Here is an 18,014-nt window from a genome sequence, read left to right as displayed (position 1 = left end):
CCCGGCCGTGACAAATGACGTTGTGTCTTCACCCTACTTGCCTCGGGGGAATGTCCCTGTACTTACAGACGCTCTCCAGTTCCCCCAGCCCCTCCAGGCCCCCAGCCCCTCCAGCCCCTCCAGCCCCTCCAGTCCCCCCAGTCCCTCCAGCCCCTCCAGTTCCCCCAGCCCCTCCAGCCCCTCCAGCCCCTCCAGCCCCTCCAGTCCCCCCAGTCCCCCCAGCCCCTCCAGTCCCTCCAGCCCCTCCAGTCCCCCCAGTCCCCCCAGCCCCTCCAGTCCCCCCAGCCCCTCCAGCCCCTCCAGGAGAGCGTCTGCTTAAAAAAAAGACTACATGTAAATAGGTTTGGGAGGGAAGCTAATTAAAATAAACCCATTATGTGGATGGATTTAGATGTGCTTGTGCGTGTGTGTGGGGCCCATGCCCACACCCAGGACCGTGACTCCAACACAGCGTCTGGTTGCTGTAACTGCAGTGGGATGTGATGCGTCTGGTAGCTGTAACTGCAGTGTGATGTGATGCGTCTGGTAGCTGTAACTGCAGTGGGATGTGATGCGTCTGGTAGCTGTAACTGCAATGGGATGTGATGCGTCTGGTAGCTGTAACTGCAATGGGATGTGATGCGTCTGGTAGCTGTAACTGCAATGGGATGTGATGCGTCTTGTTGCCTAAGCAGACCCTGCTCTGGTGTCTGCTTGTTTCCGTGGCGACAGACGCCGTCTGTTTTTACGGTTGTGACGGAGGAAGCCGTTGGAGATTTAGAGGCAAGTCGTCTCTGTGGCTCAGCTGAACAGAAACACAACAACTTCAGAACGATGGGTCATATACAGTCTGGAATTTATGACCTTGTGATTCATGTCGGGTCAGATCCGAGTCTGCACAGGTGCTGGTACCCGAGTGTAGTGTAGTGTGGGTCTAGCATGTGTGTGTAGTGTGTGTGTAATGTGTCTGTGTATGTTCCTACTCTCATATGCCTCCAGCAGTATTTCCTCGTAGTGAGCAAAGATCTGCATTCCTATTGTGTTTACACACAGATGTAGCATGGCAGCATCTGTTGGCATTTTACCAGTACTACTAGTGCCCTCTGGGAGAGAAGTGTGTGTGTGTGTGCTTCTGCATGAGAATGTCTGTCAGAGCTGTGTGTGTGTGTGTGTGTGTGTGTGTGTGTGTGTGTGTGTGTGTGTGTGTGTGAGAGAGAGACAGCTTGAGGAGAAGAGTGGGAGTCTGAATTGACCCGGGTCATGGACTCAAGCTAGTGCTATTAGCGCAGGGCTTCTTCACGCTGAGGGGGACGAGGAGAAAAACTGCTGAATACTTTATTCTCCCCTTCGTGTGACACCAACACAATTCCCCCATAAAACAATGAAACTGCCAGTGAGGTTTCTATCGAAACACCACTAATGTTTTAGGATTGAGTAGCTAAGTAGTATGATTCCGTATCGATTCAGATCGTACTGGGGGGGGGGGGGGGGGGGAAGACGGTAATCAATACAGTGCAGACGAATCATTCTCTCAAGGTAATCCCAGGTAATCCTTTACGATCCCAGATGGGGCTAATGACGGTGTAATGTGGCCGCACGCAAAGACCACAGAATGCCCTGCAGGCCCTCCTAATCTCTGCACACCATCAACAGACTTCGTCGAAAGCCTTGGTGAGGACCGTGAGGTCAAACTGGAGCGCTGCTGTTTCACTTAAAGGACCGGGGTGGGCTGTACACAACAGCGTTAGCCGTTAGCAAGGACGTCAGATTCTGTGTGGGATGTTTCAAGGTCCCAAATCAATAGAAGTGGATTGTCTGTTTTTCAAATCTCAGCTGCTTTTTAACCCTGTAAAGTTGGAGGTCCAATCAGATGCTCTCTCTCGTCCTCGGAGGAAGCAAGGCCTGCTTCCCCATTGGATGAAATCCTAGCGGAACCTACTTCAGTGAAGGCTGCTGTTGGGAGGGTAGGACTATTGTCAAAACTCAATCTTTTTCCCATTCATATCTGATGGTGAGAACATACCGTTTATATACCGTTGTCATCTGCAAAGCAGTCACATCGACAGTCTACTAATCTTTCTTAATTAAATGTTTAATTAAAGTAGTGGCTTTTAATTAAAAGTTGATTATTTTATTAGAAATTCGCATTACAGATTATTCGCTGAAGTAGAAGATATTACCATATCCTTATAGAATATGTCCATATAAAACAAATCTGCATAAAAATGATCAAAAGAAATGAGTTAAATTACAGATTTCAGATAATGGAAATACCTTTGGGTTCTAGATACTGTGCTGTTATTTTACAGAACAACAAGATTGATGAAGATTACATGAATACTGATTGTGTAGGACTTTGTCGTTGTCTAGGACCTATATGGATTGCATATATAGGCTCAAAGATATACAGGCTGCTGTATCTATGAACTCGTAGACTGCTAGTAAGACCCTACGATGCCAGCAGCAGCTCTTCCGCACCCGGGGGTCGCTCCACACACACCCAGCACCTCAGGAGGGCCCCAAAACATCAAAGCCCTCCTCCTCTTCACCCTACAGTAGGGCTCGTAATACCGTGTGTCTCAGACTCAATTGGCTGGAGGGGCTAGAGGGACTGGGGGGGGCTGGAGGGACTGGAGGGGCTGGAGGGACTGGAGGGACTGGAGGGGCCTGGAGGGGCTGGAGGGACTGGAGGGGCTGGAGGGACTGGGGGAGCTGGAGGGGCTGGAGGGGCTGGAGGGACTGGAGGAGCTGGAGGGGCTGGAGGGACTGGAGGGGCTGGGGGGGCCGGGGGGCAGCAGCTGGCTTTAACGGCCCTGAGATCAGGAGCATCCGTGGTCCATCCATACAGAGATGAGTCACCACAAACTAGGTACTCTGTTTCAATCCCCCCTTTCTGTGTCTACCCTTTTCTCATCCCCTTCCCCTCTCTCCCCCTTCCCTCTCCCCCTCTCTCTCCCCCCTCTCTCCCCCTTCCCTCTCCCCCTCTCTCTCCCCCCTCTCTCCCCCTTCCCTCTCCCCCTCTCTCTCCCCCTCTCTCCCCCTTCCCTCTCCCCCCCTCTCTCCCCCTCCCTCCCCCCTCCCTCTCTCACCCTCCCCCTCTCCCCCATTCTCTCCTTCTCCCCCTCCCCCCTCCCTCTGTCCCTTCTCCCCCTCCCTCTATCTCCCTCCCCCTCTCCCCCATTCTCTCCTTCTCCCCCTCCCCCCTCCCTCTGTCCCTTCTCCCCCTCCCTCTCTCTCCCTCCCCCTCTCTCTCTCCCTCCCCCTCTCCCCCATTCTCTCCTTCTCCCCCTCCCTCTGTCCCTTCTCCCCCTTCCTCTCTCTCCCTCCCCCTCTCCCCCATTCTCTCCTTCTCCCCCTCCCCCCTCCCTCTGTCCCTTCTCCCCCTCCCTCTTTCTCCCTCCCCCTCTCCCCCATTCCCTCCCTCTCCCCCCTCCTCTATAAAGACCAGTAAGAGGAGGAGAAGCCAGAGGATGAGTCTCCTTCCTCTCATGTCAGAGAGATGCTCCAGGGTCGTATGAATGAGAGTATTCACTGGTGATCCAGGGGATTAGCTGGGCTGAGATCAGCTGTTACTGTCACTTACTGTACATTACATGGGTGTAGGAAGCCTTTGATTTGAGATTCCTCCCAGTTTATGTGGGGGGTCTTTTTCGTGTGATGTCTGTGGGGAGGGGGGTAGCTGCTTAGAGTTTTTATACAGCATGTTCAGCCATTTTTGAATACAACAATATATATACAGTACACACAGGTTTTGATGGTGGTGTAGCAAGTGAATGGTCAACTTTGTACACACCTTCTGACCTCTTGACCTTTCACCCTGCGGTTCTGTCTCTTATAAAACGGGAGTTGTGGATGCTCCTTATCCTTGCTCTCCTCTGACTAAGTCTGACAGACGAGCAGCGTTTTGGCTCCTACGTCTGGTCCCAGTTTTGGTAGGAAGCATTTAAGGACGGTTAGCGTTGTTTAACCTGTTTTTGAACCCAGAGGCCCCTCAGTGGTGGAGGACACCTGGAAGGAACCAGAACCTCAGAGACGACGCCCACGAGGCTGGTGTACAACCTAACACTGCTGTCTCCGCCTTCCTACACACAGCCTGATTCAATGCAACTTTATTGACTTCATTGAATTCTTAACAGCTATTCCGTAGATGTGTATTTTCATATTTCTTGTTCATTTATTTGCTATTGTTTTTTTTTTTAAATCATATTATTAGGGTTTATATCTATTTTTCCTTACGGAAGGTTTACAGTAGGGATGTTACCCTGCTGAGCTTCTCCAGCAGTTCGTCAACAATTGCAATCCCGTCCCCTCCCTATTAGATCATAACATCCCGCTGACGCAGTGATATGTCTCCAAACACGCTTTCCTTCATAACATCATCCCTCACTTCTCCTGCCCAATCCAGAGACAGACTGTGGCAGAGCCCGTCCTATCATAGCACAGGAGGGTATCGTCTTGCCAACCGTCCAGTCAGCAAAGTCCAGGAGGGTTATTATGGTCTGGAGAAACCCTTCACGATCGCAAGACTTTGAACTTTGGGCTTCACACACGGCACACACACACGGTGTCCTCTCTCTCTCTCTCTCTCTCTGTCTCCCTCTCTCTCTCTCTCTCTCTCTCTCTCTGTCTCTCCCTCTCTCTCTCTCTTTCTCTATCTCTCTCTCTCTCTCCCTCTCTCTCTGTCTCTCTCTCTCTCTCTCTCTCTCTCTCTCTCTCTCTCTCTGTCTCCCTCTCTCTCTGTCTCTCTCTCCCTCCCTCTCTCTCCCTCTCTCTCTCTCTCTCTCTCTGTCTCTCCCTCTCTCTCTCTTTCTCTCTCTCTCTGTCTCTCTTTCCCTCTCTCTCTCTCTGTTTCTCTCTCTGTCTCCCTCTCTCTCTCTCTCTCTGTTTCTCTCTCTGTCTCCCTCTCTCACTCTCTCTCACTCTCTCTCTGTCTCTCTCTCTCTGTCTCCCTCTTTCTCTGTCTCTCTCTCACTATGATAATCTTTTACTCTCTTTTTTTTATCCCTTACTCTTTTCTTACCATCTCACCAACATGACTATGATGTAGCTCCTGGTCTTTCCTGGGTACTCTCTCCCCTGTGGATCTCTTACATCCCTCTCTGATTGATTTTTTTCCCCCTTGTCTTTTTCTAAGACAAGAGATTCTCAGTCGGAAATCCCTGATCCTTTCATTAAATATCACGGGCAGTCCTGACACGAGATCGATTTTCCTCATCTCTTTTATAACCTGTTTTATAACCACAGATGCATAAGGCTAACTGCTTATCCACTGTTTAAAGCGTAAAATTGGTTCTACGTTCCTGTTCTGTGTTCTTCCTCTCAGTTCCATCCCGCCCCACGGTACCGAGCCATCTGTTAGCTCCTCCCACCCCCACCCCCCCACCCCCCGTATCTGATAAAGGACTTCCGCCTCGATCGGAGTTGGACTGTGTTCTGTTAGCCAGGCAGGCATACAGGCAGAGGTCACACATGTGCTGACTTAGAGGTCAGCCGTGTTCAAAGGGGAGACCGTCTGGGTTACGTATCACATGGATTAACCAGATCACACATGACAGTTCAGGCCCCCTTAACAAGGCGTGATGGAACCGTGTCTTCCTTTAGGTGGGTCTGATGACCGCGGTTGAAAGGACTGCGGTGGGCGATTAGCTCTGATTTTCCATTAGGCTAAAGCTAACGCGCTTAGGTTCGTGTTGACTGATGTGCTTTTCCCCTGTAGATCAAACCGACATTGAGTCCATGTTAGAAGTATCGCCATCCTTCTCAAGCCTCGGGGGAATGAAGAAGCCTCGACTGTTGGAGAGGTGTGACAAAAGTCACAGGCTTTCCCCGAGTTTCGAAGCCGAGGAGTCACCTTTGGGAGCCTCTTCTGCTGCCTCTCCTGTGTGTGTGTGTGTGTGTGTGTGTGTGTGTGTGTGTGTGTGTGTGTCCGTGTACATGCGTGTGTTTGGGGGGGGGGCAGAGGAACAGGAATGGCAGTCTAATTAGCCCCTCTGTAGGAAAGCAAACGACCTCCACACACCCCTCCTCTAAACGTGTGTGTGTGTGTGTGTGTGTGTGGGGCCTACATTTCTCCGATATTCTCACACGCTATGAGCTGGTAACCAAACAACACCTGCAGGTCAGACATCGGGGCTGGCTAGATGGTATTATTGTTTGATGTGAGCTGAAGACAATGAAGGGAAATCAGAGACTAATGTGATGTGTGGGATTGTGCTGCTCTCAGTAATACCTGTGATTCATTCGGGGGGTTCTTTGCAAGGTTACACATCTGAAAATGTAGGTTGCATCATTTCATTTCATTAAATTGTATCCCAGTGTCCCAGTCTGTAACTAGAACTGGGTCAGTTGTATCACCGTGGGTCCACACTCATCCATTTCTCTTTTCCCCCTCCCTCCCTCCCTCCCTCCCTCCCTCCCTCCCTCCCTCCCTCCCTCCCTCCCTCCCTCCCTCCCTCCCTCCCTCCCTCCCTCCCTCCCTCCCTCCCTCCCTCCCTCCCTCCCTCCCTCCCTCCCTCCCTCCCTCCCTCCCTCCCTCCCTCCCTCCCTCCCTCCCTCCCCCCTCCTCTCCTCTCCAGTAACAGACTAGCCCCTAGCAACCACGACCGGATACAGAGGCTGAGGCATGAGTTCCAGCAGGCCCAGCAGGACGACGACCCAGACGACCGCCGGAGGACATACAGCTTCGAGCAGCCCTGGGTGAGTGTCTGAAAGCAGGCCGGGCTTCTCCACGGAGCCCCCCTCTGACCTCCACCACCAGCCTGGGGAGCTAGCAAGCTAGCTGGCTGACTGGCTAACGTGCTGGCTGGCTAATGTGCTGGTTGGCTGGCCGGCTAGCATGCTAGCTGGCTGGATCGTGAAGCTTCCCACCATTAGCTTCCGGACTCGGAAGGCTAGCAATGGCGCTAACACGACTATGGAGCTAACCATCACTAACCCCCACCATCGTCAGCCCCTGAACAAAGCTAACAGCACTGACTTTTGAGACCCTCTATGGACTTCAGTTATTAACTCCTCTGCGGGCCTCTCAGGGCTAACTATGCTAACGCTAACCCCCCAAACCCCGCCCCGCACAACTCTGCCTGCATGTGGGGCAATTCCATCACTAACTCCGCCCATCTGTCACCGCCCACTCTTCATCCCATCTTCTATGAGTCTGTTTGTCTGTCAATCACTCACATGGACCCGCCCACCACATCAAGGACCAATCTAATCCTGTCTCTAGGGCTTTGCTGTGTGGGGGGGGATATTTCTTTGTTGTTTTTGCGTACGTAATATGTTGGTATTAATTTGTGCCTTTAAGGCTTTTTAAGAGCTGTCAATGTCTTGTCCTTCCGTTTATCTACACTAGAAACATCTAGAAACAAGAGGATTAAAAAGCAGTTTACAGGTTAAGTAAATACAATCGGAACAAAATTTGAAATGCCTCCACAGTTCAAAATACAGTAATGATTTGATTCAACATTGAGTATTGATTCACCACATAACACAAGTGTTCCTTAAGTGTGATTCTGTTTTCTGGTCAGTAATTACGATACAGAATTTCTTGAAACACAGTACATGTTTAAAATAGCTCTATTTGTTATTACTTTATGATCACCAGTTCTCCATCTTGCTATAGGATTTCTTGCTACTATGTAATTATTTGACCATTGCCTCACTAATCATGTACTTGACCTACTAACATGTTTGTACAGTATAAGCGTGATTTTACAAAGTCATCTTAGAATATCTTACCATGTTTCTGCTTTAGTTCTCTGTGACCAGTCGGAACATTTCATAATCTGTATTGTGTATTTGTTGGAACGAGAAGAGGGCTATTGAGAATTTTAATGAATTTTGCGTCAGTTGTGACAGAGAGCTATTTGAACACATCCCTGTGACCTCTGTTTTTTTATATAGCTGGTGATAAATCCAATAAAAAGCTTGGTCTGTTTTGAGTTGTGTTTGGTACTGCGATGTTAACACAATTCACATGGACTAATTTAGTGGGTTAGGAGGAAAGGGTAGGATAGAGTAACACAACCCTCTCTCTCAATCCCTCTCTTTCTCTCAATCCCTCTCTCGCTCTCTGTCTCTTTCTACCCATCTCTCTCAATCTCTCTCTCTCAATCCCTCTCTGTCTCTCGCTCTCTCTCAATCCCTCTCTCTGCAGTCAAGCAGGCACATAATTAAAGTGCTTGACAACGCCATTACACATTATGTTTGTTTGCATTAGCCATCACAAAGTTACCACTTTCCCTTGGTAGGACAGTAGAATAACCGTACGGTTAGCTCGACGACAACGACACTGGTGATTCACTGTTAGTAGAAGTCCGACATACTGTTTGTCATGGGGGGAGAGGTGGGGAGGGAACACAATGTATGTATTTGAAACTCATTTACAGTTTGCTTCTGTTGCATACATCTTGTGAAATTCTCTGCATTTAATTGACCGATTCCACGTCGATTCACTATAGCACCAGAACGGCTACAAGGGAGATGGGAAAAACGTAGTTGTCTAAATCCCTCTTCTTCCTTACCTGGGGCCCCCGTTGGTGTACTTGGGGACCATAATAAATGATACAGTTTGCAACAGACCTATGTGAAAGGACAGATTTGAACCCAGGTTGATTCTCTCCTTCCATCAGCTTTCGTCACCCTCGCTGCAGTCCAGTTGAAACCAGTTTACACTGTCACACTTCTGTTGTACAACCTTGGTCAGTAACAGGGGGTCCCTCATTTCAGCCAATCATCCCTTCTCACTCCGTCGCTAGTTTGCCCAACTCTGCTCAGCAACACAACACCCTTGCCCTCCATCCCCTCTGCTCTCTCTCCCTCTGCTTCTCCCTCTACCTCCATCCCCTCTGCTCTCTCTCCCTCTGCTTCTCCTTCTACCTCCATCCCCTCTGCTCTCTCTCCCTCTGCTTCTCCCTCTACCTCCATCCCCTCTGCTCTCTCTCCCTCTGCTTCTCCCTCTACCTCCATCCCCTCTGCTCTCTCTCCCTCTGCTTCTCCCTCTACCTCTCTCCCCTCTGCTCTCTCTCCCTCTGCTTCTCCCTCTACCTCCATCCCCTCTGCTCTCTCTCCCTCTGCTTCTCCCTCTACCTCCATCCCCTCTGCTCTCTCTCCCTCTGCTTCTCCCTCTACCTCCATCCCCTCTGCTCTCTCTCCCTCTGCTTCTCCCTCTACCTCCATCCCCTCTGCTCTCTCTCCCTCTGCTTCTCCCTCTACCTCCATCCCCTCTGCTCTCTCTCCCTCTGCTTCTCCCTCTACCTCCATCCCCTCTGCTCTCTCTCCCTCTGCTTCTCCCTCTACCTCCATCCCCTCTGCTCTCTCTCCCTCTGCTTCTCCCTCTACCTCCATCCCCTCTGCTCTCTCTCCCTCTGCTTCTCCCTCTACCTCCATCCCCTCTGCTCTCTCTCCCTCTGCTTCTCCCTCTACCTCCATCCCCTCTGCTCTCTCTCCCTCTGCTTCTCCCTCTACCTCCATCCCCTCTGCTCTCTCTCCCTCTGCTTCTCCCTCTACCTCTCTCCCCCTGCCCCTCCCTCCCTTATTGGGTCCACGCACACACCACATTTCTCCCTGCAGTTTGAGAAAGAGAGGATTGTGGGTACTGTGGTCTAATTCCATCACAATGACTGATACCCAGTCCGGGCTACATAGGAACACTTTTATTGCAGTCATTTATACCACTGTGAGACCCACTGGAGGATGGCGTTAGCTGGAAGCGCTATATTGCTTGTTGTATTTTACCGAGGTGTATCCATTTTAATACCTCCATTAACTTTCATTTCTTCTGGGTGTTTTTCCCGATCAGGCTTTACTCTGGGTGAGGAGCTATTACACAGGCACACTAAAGGGAGCCCTGTACACCAGACAGCATATTGCTGTTATAATTTCAACATACATGCTATTTGTAATGAAACTCGCTCTTGAAATGTACTTTCATTATATATATTTTCCTTTTTACGTCCGAGAATTAATTGCTCCCTTCGTTGAGGTGTAGTCGCCCGCCATCCTTATTCCGTCGTCGGCCATCTCCATGGCGACAGACCGGCGGGGCAGGTAACGCCAATCAATCCCAGAGATGATTGCCACCAGATTAATTCGGTTTAATGGAAGGTGTCTCCTCGGCGATGACGGCCCTTAATCGCTTTACGACCCTCCTCATCTCTAGAGCAGCCCGGGCCGCAGTCTGAATAAGTCCCATAACCATAAAGATAATTAGATTGGCTTTGTGTTATGACTGATCCACAGACGCCATGTACCGTTAACACCCACCTCACTAATGAACATGAGAACAAAAGGGGTGGAGAGGAGTGGAGGGTGGAGAGGACTGGGGCGAGGGGTGGGGAGGAGAGGAGGGTGGAGAGGACTGGGGCGAGGGGTGGGGAGGAGAGGAGGGTGGAGAGGACTGGGGCGAGGGGTGGGGAGGAGAGGAGGGTGGAGAGGAGTGGGGTGAGGGGTGGGGAGGAGAGGAGGGTGGAGAGGACTGGGGCGAGGGGTGGGGAGGAGAGGAGGGTGGAGAGGAGTGGGGTGAGGGGTGGGGAGGAGAGGAGGGTGGAGAGGACTGGGGCGAGGGGTGGAGAGGAGAGGAGGGTGGAGAGGACTGGGGCGAGGGGTGGAGAGGAGAGGAGGGTGGAGAGGACTGGGGCGAGGGGTGGGGAGGAGAGGAGGGTGGAGAGGAGTGGGGTGAGGGGTGGGGAGGAGAGGAGGGTGGAGAGGACTGGGGCGAGGGGTGGGGTGGTGTGGAGGGTGGAGAGGACTGGGGCGAGGGGTGGGGAGGTGATGGTATGGAGGGGTGGGTTGAGGGTGTTGATGGTAGGGTAGGGGGAGGGATGCAGGCTGGCGGGGGGGCTTGGGGGTTACAGGGATATAAAAACCTGCCTGGAGGGGTCTGAAGTAGTGAATGATTAAGGGAGGAAAGAGAACGAGAGCTTGTGTGTTTGTGTGTGTGTGTGTGTTCAGGTTTAATGATCTTCACAAGGGAGGGGGGTTGTCATGGTGTCAGTGGGCCAACTGTTGTTTCATTAACACTTACTAACATCCATCACAACAGCATATCCCATAATAACCTCATCTTGCATCCACAGCATGCTCCTTCCTTCCCTCCCTCCATCCGTCTGTCTGTCTGTCTCTCAGCCTAACTTGTCCTAACCCTGTGAAGGATGTAAACAGGTTCGCCTGGCAGATGCCTGGTAAGTGTCCAGTTGAGTTTCCCTGAAGCTTTGTGGAGATACATTCCCTTCTGAACTTAAAAGTAGAGAATAGATTTTTGTGTCTGCCTTTTCAGAACCTGCAAAGCGTTTGGGGAAACTCCCTCGTGTGTCTTGTGGGGGTGTGTGCCTCGACCCTACAGATTAAGGAGATCTAATCTGTGAAAGCGAGGACTGCAAGTGCATGACTATGATATAGAAGTGTAGGATCAAAACAGGTTTTTAATGTGTGTTTTAGGGTGGTATTGATAATGAGGTGAATGATGATATTGATGATGATATTGGTGATGAGGTGAATGATGATATTGATGATGATATTGATGATGAGGTGAATGATGATATTGATGATGATATTGATGATGAGGTGAATGATGATATTGATGATGATATTGATGATGAGGTGGATGATTATAATGATGATGATGATGATATTGATGATGATGCGGTGGTTTCAGCCCAACACCGGCGCTGGTACGTACACACAGCCTGGACGCCACTCGGTGTCGGTGGAAGTGCAGATGCAGAGACAGAGACAAGAGGAGAGGGACTCCTTCCAGCAGGCCCAGAGACAGTACAGCTCACTGCCCCGGTAAGAGAGGGAGTGTGGGGGTGTATTTAAGTGTTGTGTGTGTGTGTGTGTATTTCAGTGTCTTGTTTGTGTTGGTGTGTTTGTGTGTATTTCAGTGTCTTGCTGGTGTTTGTGTGTGCATTCGCATGTCAAATCTGACCACCGACAACATAATGCAGGTCCTTATATAGATGATATCAGATCCAGTATAATCTGCTGTATCTGTACCTGACAGGTAACCACTTCCCCCCCCCCCCCCCCACACACACAGTATCCAGTTCCAGACTTGAAGCTATGAGACACCAGTCTGGACATATCACATGACATATCACATGACTAACCCTGTGATCGGATGTGTCTGATGTGAGATAACGCAATAGCCTTTGATCTGCATGCACTGCCGGGATGCTGTGTGTTTGTGTGTGCTTGGCACCCAGGGTTTGATAGCTAATCTTGGATGAGTCATTCAGAACCGTAACTCTGAAGTCAGTAACAGTGAAACATCCACATGTGAACCGTCCATCTCTCATAACTAAGGCTGGAACTTCTCAACAATCGCAGTCGGCAGCCACGAAAACCTGGTCTCAATCTGCTGATCTTTCATCTGGTCATCGTAACTCAACTCCTGTTGATACAGAAAAAACGCTCAGGATAAATATTTGAGTCAGCGTTGTTTAAGGATTAATCTGTAAAACGTCAGGAAAAACATCCCTTGGCCTGCTCTGTAATTTGACGTTAATTCTATTTCGGACGGTTTTGTTTGGATAAACGTTTGTGTATTATCTTAAGAACCCTTTTGTTTGCCTTTCCAGATTCCGTTGTAGGAACTCAGAATCAGAGCCAATCGTCATCCTGTATCTGTGCGATGAGTATCACTGCTGGCTAGCGCTAGCGCTAGCACGAACGCTAGCACTACAGTATCTACTCCGTAGGCCTGAAAAAGATGCTTCGACGCTGACTGAAAGAATCTCAGCCCTCAGTAGATGTGATTAATGTTTTGTGCGATTAGAAACAGCCTTCGTTTTAGATAAAGCTTCCACTCAGTGGAAACTAACCTTTATTTAAACAGGGGAGTTTGGAGTGAAAACAAAGGCCAGGCTTTTGGAACCGAGTGCAGTCCCACAGCCCACATTCATCATTGACAAACTTCATTGATCTCTGAGCCAAAGTAATGCCATTACTGGGGACTCTGCTGTAGGCTACAGGGAAGATGGGAACAGCTGCTGTTGGCGCTTGGTGTTGGGACTAGACACATGTTTCTGCTCCCCTCCTCTCTCTTTCCATCCCTGTGGATGTCTCCCTACCTCTCTCATCGCCACTACGCTTTCCCTTTCTTTACTCTTTCGTCTCCTTGCTACCTCTCTCCCTCTCTCTCCCCTACGCTCTCTCTCTCTGTCTCTCTGCCTCCCCCCCTACTCTCTCTGCCTATCTCTGTGTGTTGTTCTTCCACATGTGTGTTACCAGCGCAGCATCAAACTGAGCAGACACAGGGTGTGTGTTTCTGTGCTGTGAGCCAGGCCAACTGTGCCCTTCTTGTCAACTGCCGAAATGAAATGGGATACCCAGACCCGGTCTTTCGAAAATTGGACGCGCTGGAGCGTGTGCTTAAATAAACTGTCTGGATTGTGTTTCTATCCAGTCGTTTAAGAACGCGGATCCATTCTGCTTACTCGCTGTCTCTCTGTAAAAAACAAAACAAAGAATAGCTATATTGGCTTTATATCTTTTTTTTTCACCCTCAAATTTAAACACAAATAATCATCTCTTTCACAGCTGGTCAGTAAACCTGCTAATTATGCATAGCTCTGAGACAGAAGCCACTTGACGTTCTGTTTCGCTGCGTTTTTTTTCTTTCCCTTTCTCTATTGTTTTTCGTTTTGTTTTCTCTTTCATCTTGGCCTGAAGATAACTAGGGAGCTTAAAGGCTTGGTACATTCATGCATATCATATGTGCACAACACAGAGATGCTTACAAAGTGGTCAGCGAAGCAGAAACGAGGATGATGTCACATATCTGAGGGGTTGTCTTCCCTGTCTGCCTGTTAAAGGGGAGGGCAGCCTGAGGGGTTGACGGCCGTGCCTTTAAGACACCAAGTCAGGTGTCAGATATCTGCTGGGGGGAAAAAGCTCAGGGGACAAGATGGCCGACTTCTCGATTCTCCTCCGAGAGGAGCCGCTATTACGGTGTCAAGCCTCATGTGTGTGTCTGTCCATCACTGGAGAGGTTAAATGGACTGGAATGACTGTAACTATCGGATGTGTGTGTGTGTGTGTTTCACCATCGACTTGTGATAGCCCTGAGGATGTGGGGCCTGAAAGCTCAGGCTGGCTGGTCTCTCTCCACGGAATATCTTTCATTTGTTATTTTTTAATTTTCTGCAGTTGGACGATATCGTAAATGTCCAAATTATTATAATGACGCTCTGTAGGTTTGCAGTTCTAGGATTCTTAATCTCTCTCTCCCCCCCCTCTCTCCTTCCTTCTCTGTCACACTTTCCCTCTTTCCATCCCTACTCTATCTCCCTCTCTTCCCCCTCTCTCTCCTCTCATCTCCCACTCCCTCCTTCCTTCACTCTCCTGCTCTCCTCCCCTCCTACTCTCTCTCCCCCCTCTCTCTCCTCCCCCTCTCTCTCTCCTCCCCCCTCTCTCTCCTCCCCCTCTCTCTCTCCTCCCCCCCTTTCTCTCTCCTCCCCCCTTTCTCCTCCCCCCTCTCTCCTCCCCTCCTGCTCTCTCTCTCCTCCCCCCTCTCTCTCTCCTCCCCCCTCAAATTTAATGTCTCCCCTCCTACTCTCTCTCCCCCCCTCTCTCTCCTCCCCCTCTCTCTCTCCTCCCCCTCTCTCTCCTCCCCCTCTCTCTCTCCTCCCCCTCTCTCTCTCCTCCCCCCTCAAATTTAATGTCTCCCCTCCTACTCTCTCTCCCCCCTCTCTCTCCTCCCCCTCTCTCTCTCCTCCCCCTCTCTCCATCCCCCCTCTCTCTCCTCCCCCTTTCTCCTCCCCCTCTCTCTCCCTCCCCTTCTCTCTCTCTCCTCCCCTCACCCAGACAACCCAGGAAGACCCCCAGCAGTGTCTCCCAGGACTCCTGGGACAAGGCCTACCCCCCAGGCGAGATGTTCCTGACGGCCAAGGACAACCCTCGCTACTCCAGCTACCAGGGCTCCCGCAACGGCTACCCAGCGGGCGGCGGGGGGGTGAACGCCCGCGTGCTGCTGGAGGCGCAGGAGCTGCTGAGGCAGGAGCAGCGGCGCCGGGAACAGGAGGCCAAGGGGAAGCCGACGCCCCCTCCGGAGCACGTGGCGGCGGGGGGGAAGTACGACGTGTACTCGCCGCTCAGGGACCCGGCCTCGCCCAAGGGGCCGTATCGGCAGGACGTACCCCCGTCCCCCTCCCAGCTGGCCAGGCTCAACAGGCTGGGCTCGGAGAAGGGGCGGCCCTTCTACTCCTGAGGGAAGGACTGGGGGGGCTGGGGCTGGGGCTTGGAGGAGATGGAGGACTGGGGATGAAGGAGGGAGGGGTGGAGTTGAAGGAAGGAAGGTCCTGAGCGAGGAGGATCGGGGTCAGGCCACGCAGACGTCAGGACTGAGGCTGGGGCCGAAGGCTGGGGGGCTGCTTTTGGGGTGAGCATCCTGAAGGCCTGGGGAGGCTGGAGAACAAAGCCATGAGTTTCCCCTGGGTCCTGAAACACAGACACGACAACCACCACACTACAGACAACCTCCACCACAGACACAATAAGACTTCTCTGTCACCCTCACTCCTCCGGCTCTCCGGAGGGTTCCTGCCGACACCCGGAACAACAGCGGGCGCTTTTATTGTGAATCACTTTCTGTAGACGTGACAGTGAGTTAGCCTTCCACATATAGCCTGTTGTCACCTTCCTCCTACGCAAGGCTGGAGGCAGCTGAGGCTTGTAGTGCCTTCTGGGTACTGTGCTGTACCCCCCCCCCCCTTGACACACAAGCCTCCCTACTGCTGCGTGACTCCTCTTTCCCCTTCCACTCCTCTCACGCTACGACAATCAAACCAGACTGGCTAACGGGTGCTCCTTTAAACCCTGGGTTGGTGTGTGTGTGTGTCTCTCTGAGTATAGGCTACTGTGTGTGTGTGTGCGTGTGTCTGTGCATAGAGAAGTGTGTGTTAGGGATTGAGTGTGCCTATTGAGTGTGTTATGTGTATGAATGTGGTGTTGACACACACACACACACACACACACACACACACAGCCCTGACCCTACGTGTGTGTCCTGGGGTTCTGCTGGGCCTCGTACATGACGACCCACGCTGACCCCTCACCCGACCGTGACCCCTCACCCTCGCACAAGGTACTGTCCTGGAAAACACCAACCCCACAGAAACGACAGACTCTGCTGTTTTCTCTTCATCTGAATCCATTGTTCTTTGTGGAGGAGACCCCAGTTAACTAGCCCACAGGGAGAGAGAGAGAGAGAGAGAGAGAGAGAGAGAGAGAGAGAGAGAGAGAGAGAGAGAGAGAGAGAGAGAGAGAGAGAGAGAGAGAGAGAGAGAGAGAGAGAGAGTATAAAACAAGGGGGCCAAAGAGTTGGTTATTAATGAATGCCCCTCATAAATGTTTCATGTGTGTCATCTCTCCAGACTAGGCATAGACAGGAGAGAGGGGAGGCTGCTCTGATTGGCTGCCTGACCTGCCCCCCTGCTCAGCTCTGGGCTCATCTCGCTGGCCTGCCTGCCTGCCTGCCTCGTGCTCCCGCTTGCTTTTCTCCCCTGCTTCCCCTCTCCCCCCCCCCCTCCCCTCCTACCCTCTCTTCTTCCCCTCACCCTTCTTCCGCTGTCGTTTCCTCACATTTCCCCCTACCTCTCCTCCTCCTCCACCACCTCCTCCTCCTCTAGTCAGCCCACACTGAATTTTTCATCACAAGCCACCTGCTGCCTGCCACAGCCAAAGAACAGGGCCACCAGAGGCCCTGATGTGGGCCTGCACTTCTGACAGAGAGAGGAGGAGGAGGAAAGAGAGAGAGGTAGGAGGGAAGAAAAAGAGATGAAAAGTGAGTCAGAGGAGGGGAGGGGAGAGAGGGAGGAGAAAGGGAGACAATGTGAATCCTGGTCCCTTGTTCCAGTCTCTCAGCCTCTCAGTCTCTCAGCCTCTCAGCCTCTCAGTCTCTCAGCCTCCTTCATAAGTAAGAAGCAGACCTGGAGGAGCACATGGCTAAGAGCTACGTCAGGCCGGGCGCCCGCTGCCTCCGCTACCTGAACCACTACCCTGTTTCATGAGGACATCTGCACCCAGAGAGCTGCATGCCAGCATGTTGGAGAGCGAGAGGGAGGGAGAGACAGAGGGGAGAGGGAGAGGGAGGGAGAGAGAGAGAGAGAGAGAGAGAGAGAGGGAGAGAGAGAGAGAGAGACAGAGGGGAGAGGGAGAGGGAGGGAGAGAGAGAGAGAGAGAGGGAGAGAGAGAAAGAGAGAGAGACAGAGGGGAGAGGGAGAGGGAGAGAGATGGGGGGGGGACAACAGCAAACGTGCAAAAGGGAAAAATCCAGTCTGTGAGTCTGTGGTGGTTTAAGACAGGCTGGTGCAGCACTGAGATACTGAGATCCATGTGTTCTCCATATGCCAGGAGGACTGGACTAACCAGCGTCCTCCCATTGGTCAATCACCACCCTGGAGAGGGGGACAGAGAGAGAGAGACCCTCATGCCAGCTGTGCAACATGGGAGTCAGAATGTGTAGCATGGTAGCGGCCAATGCTATCAAATATCTGGTTGAGTCGTTCTGTATTTACTTGCCTACTTTGAATTAAATAGTGTACGAGCCATGCACCCTACGTAGTATGCTAGTGTGGATATTGGAATTGATCCACAGCATGAGTCTGGTGTCCATTGCTTTGGGCTGAGAGGTCATTAAGTGCCTGAGATGTCAGAAAAGAAAGAAGGTTGTTTGTTAATAATCGTAGATGACACTACGCCACACAATGTACTATGTGTTTGTTTTTTATGTACCTTTTTAAATTTCCTAATAATGCATCATCGGGGTACTTGTTTTCCTGAATAGCTTTCTTTATTGTTTTTTGTTTGTTTGTTTTTTACTGCAAAAGATAAGACTACACAGCTTATCAGTGTATTTTAATCCTGTTTGACGTTGCCTTTCACAATGCTGTCTGATGGTGTTCCAAGTATAAAGCTATTGTAAACACGGTGCAATTGTTTTTTCAGACTTTTACATGATGTATTAAGAAGTGTTTAGGCACTTTTCCTGTACATATCAACTTTAAAATAAAGAGGAAGGCTGTTTGTTTACAACCAAA

The 18,014-nt window shown here is 51.1% G+C and overlaps 1 protein-coding gene across 4 annotated transcripts in view; it reads left to right on the top strand.

Moving 5' to 3' along the window:
- Window positions 1-18,014, top strand: part of pard3ab (par-3 family cell polarity regulator alpha, b) — a 141,092-nt gene extending 123,078 nt beyond the window's left edge. For all 4 annotated transcript variants that reach the window (XM_084706549.1, XM_084706546.1, XM_084706545.1 and 1 more), the window contains 3 exons: window positions 6,555-6,675; window positions 11,630-11,763; window positions 14,782-18,014. In XM_084706549.1, the coding sequence (XP_084562675.1) occupies window positions 6,555-6,675; window positions 11,630-11,763; window positions 14,782-15,184 (658 nt within the window). In that variant the 3' untranslated portion in view covers window positions 15,185-18,014. The remainder of the gene's footprint in view (window positions 1-6,554; window positions 6,676-11,629; window positions 11,764-14,781) is intronic.

This window comes from Hypomesus nipponensis, chromosome 10 (assembly GCF_054491055.1).
Source record: "Hypomesus nipponensis isolate SF chromosome 10, ASM5449105v1, whole genome shotgun sequence".
Classification (NCBI taxonomy): Eukaryota; Metazoa; Chordata; class Actinopteri; order Osmeriformes; family Osmeridae; genus Hypomesus; species Hypomesus nipponensis.
This window is presented reverse-complemented; position numbering and strand designations above follow the sequence as displayed.